Source organism: Helobdella robusta (genome assembly GCF_000326865.2).
Source record: "Helobdella robusta unplaced genomic scaffold HELROscaffold_3725, whole genome shotgun sequence".
In the NCBI taxonomy this organism is placed as follows: domain Eukaryota; kingdom Metazoa; phylum Annelida; class Clitellata; order Rhynchobdellida; family Glossiphoniidae; genus Helobdella; species Helobdella robusta.
In genome coordinates this window covers 1-1,142 of record NW_008704796.1, presented here as the reverse complement: position 1 = coordinate 1,142, position 1,142 = coordinate 1, and the positions used below count along the sequence as shown (strand labels likewise).

General features: G+C 44.7%; 1 protein-coding gene across 1 annotated transcript; it reads left to right on the top strand.

Moving 5' to 3' along the window:
* Nucleotides 1–44: 44 nt before the first annotated feature.
* On the top strand, nt 45–1,138 carry HELRODRAFT_184759 (hypothetical protein; the record flags this gene model as incomplete). The annotated part of the gene is made up of 3 exons (XM_009023756.1): nt 45–163; nt 313–382; nt 736–1,138. Coding segments are annotated over 3 exons (592 nt in total), but the record flags the coding sequence as incomplete, so codon positions are not given.
* Between the last annotated feature and the right edge of the window lie 4 nt (nt 1,139–1,142).

The window sequence follows — 1,142 nt, the reverse complement described above, 5'->3', positions numbered from 1 at the left end:
GCAGTGGTGGCTTGAACGTCTTAAACAAAAATGCTGTTGTCGATATGATCACATATGTGGTTGCAGAGGATGACGAAGATGAAGATGGTGAAGGAGAGGGAAGAAATGATGATGATGCGAAAGTTGATGACGACGACGACGATGATGATGATGACAAGAAAAGGTTAGATCGTTTGGCCTGTATGTTTATTTACGGATTAAAAGCCAATTTTTTTTCATGTAATGTTTGGGGAAATTTGGTATTCTCTTTGCGGTAATAATTTTCATCAAAATCGAATTTCTTTATTTTTTTGGGGTTGAAAATGTTTAAAGGATATCCGGAGTGTTCGTATCCAAAGGAGAGTCGTGGTCATACACTAATCCCATGATGGTCAGCGATGAGGTTTGCCTGGTGATGATGGTGGTGATGATGGTGGTGGGGAGGACGGTGATGATGGTGATACAGATGATGATGATGATGATGATGGCGGTGTTGTTCTTCAAATTATTTTAATTTGGTATTAGAATTTTAATCTGAATAATTTGTGAAAGGAATGGTGAAAGTTGCGTGCACTGCTGTTAAAATTAAAAAAATTTTCATTCGTATTTCAACATCGTCGACCTCTTAACACCACAAATATACCACCACAAACCACTACTGTTGCCCTACAAACCCCACAAACCGCCACTGCAGTCCCACAAAGCACCACAAACCGCCACTGCAGCTCCACAAACCCCCACTAACCACCTTTGCAGCCCCATAAGCCTAGACGCGCCACAGTGAAGGAGAAGCCGTCGTCAGGGGAAGACCACGGCCACCACCAACCACAACACGGGGTACTCTCCGCCAAGAAGAAACGAGAAAACATGAAATCAAAAACTGCTCAGTCCCTGGACAGTGCGAACATCTTGTTCGACTCAGACACCCATCGACTCTCTACCATCATAGCTGGCGATGACGTCATCATCACCGCTAACAAATACGCAGATGACGACCGCCACGAACGTTCATCTGTCGCTCGAGCCTCTGCTGACGCCAAAAAAGATAATTTACACTCTGATCCCATGCGCAGTTCAGCCGAAGTTGACGACAACTTCCAATCTATCCTACGAGAGAGCGCGAGTAGTAAAGAAAGTAGCAGCGGTGGTGGTGATGGTGGTGT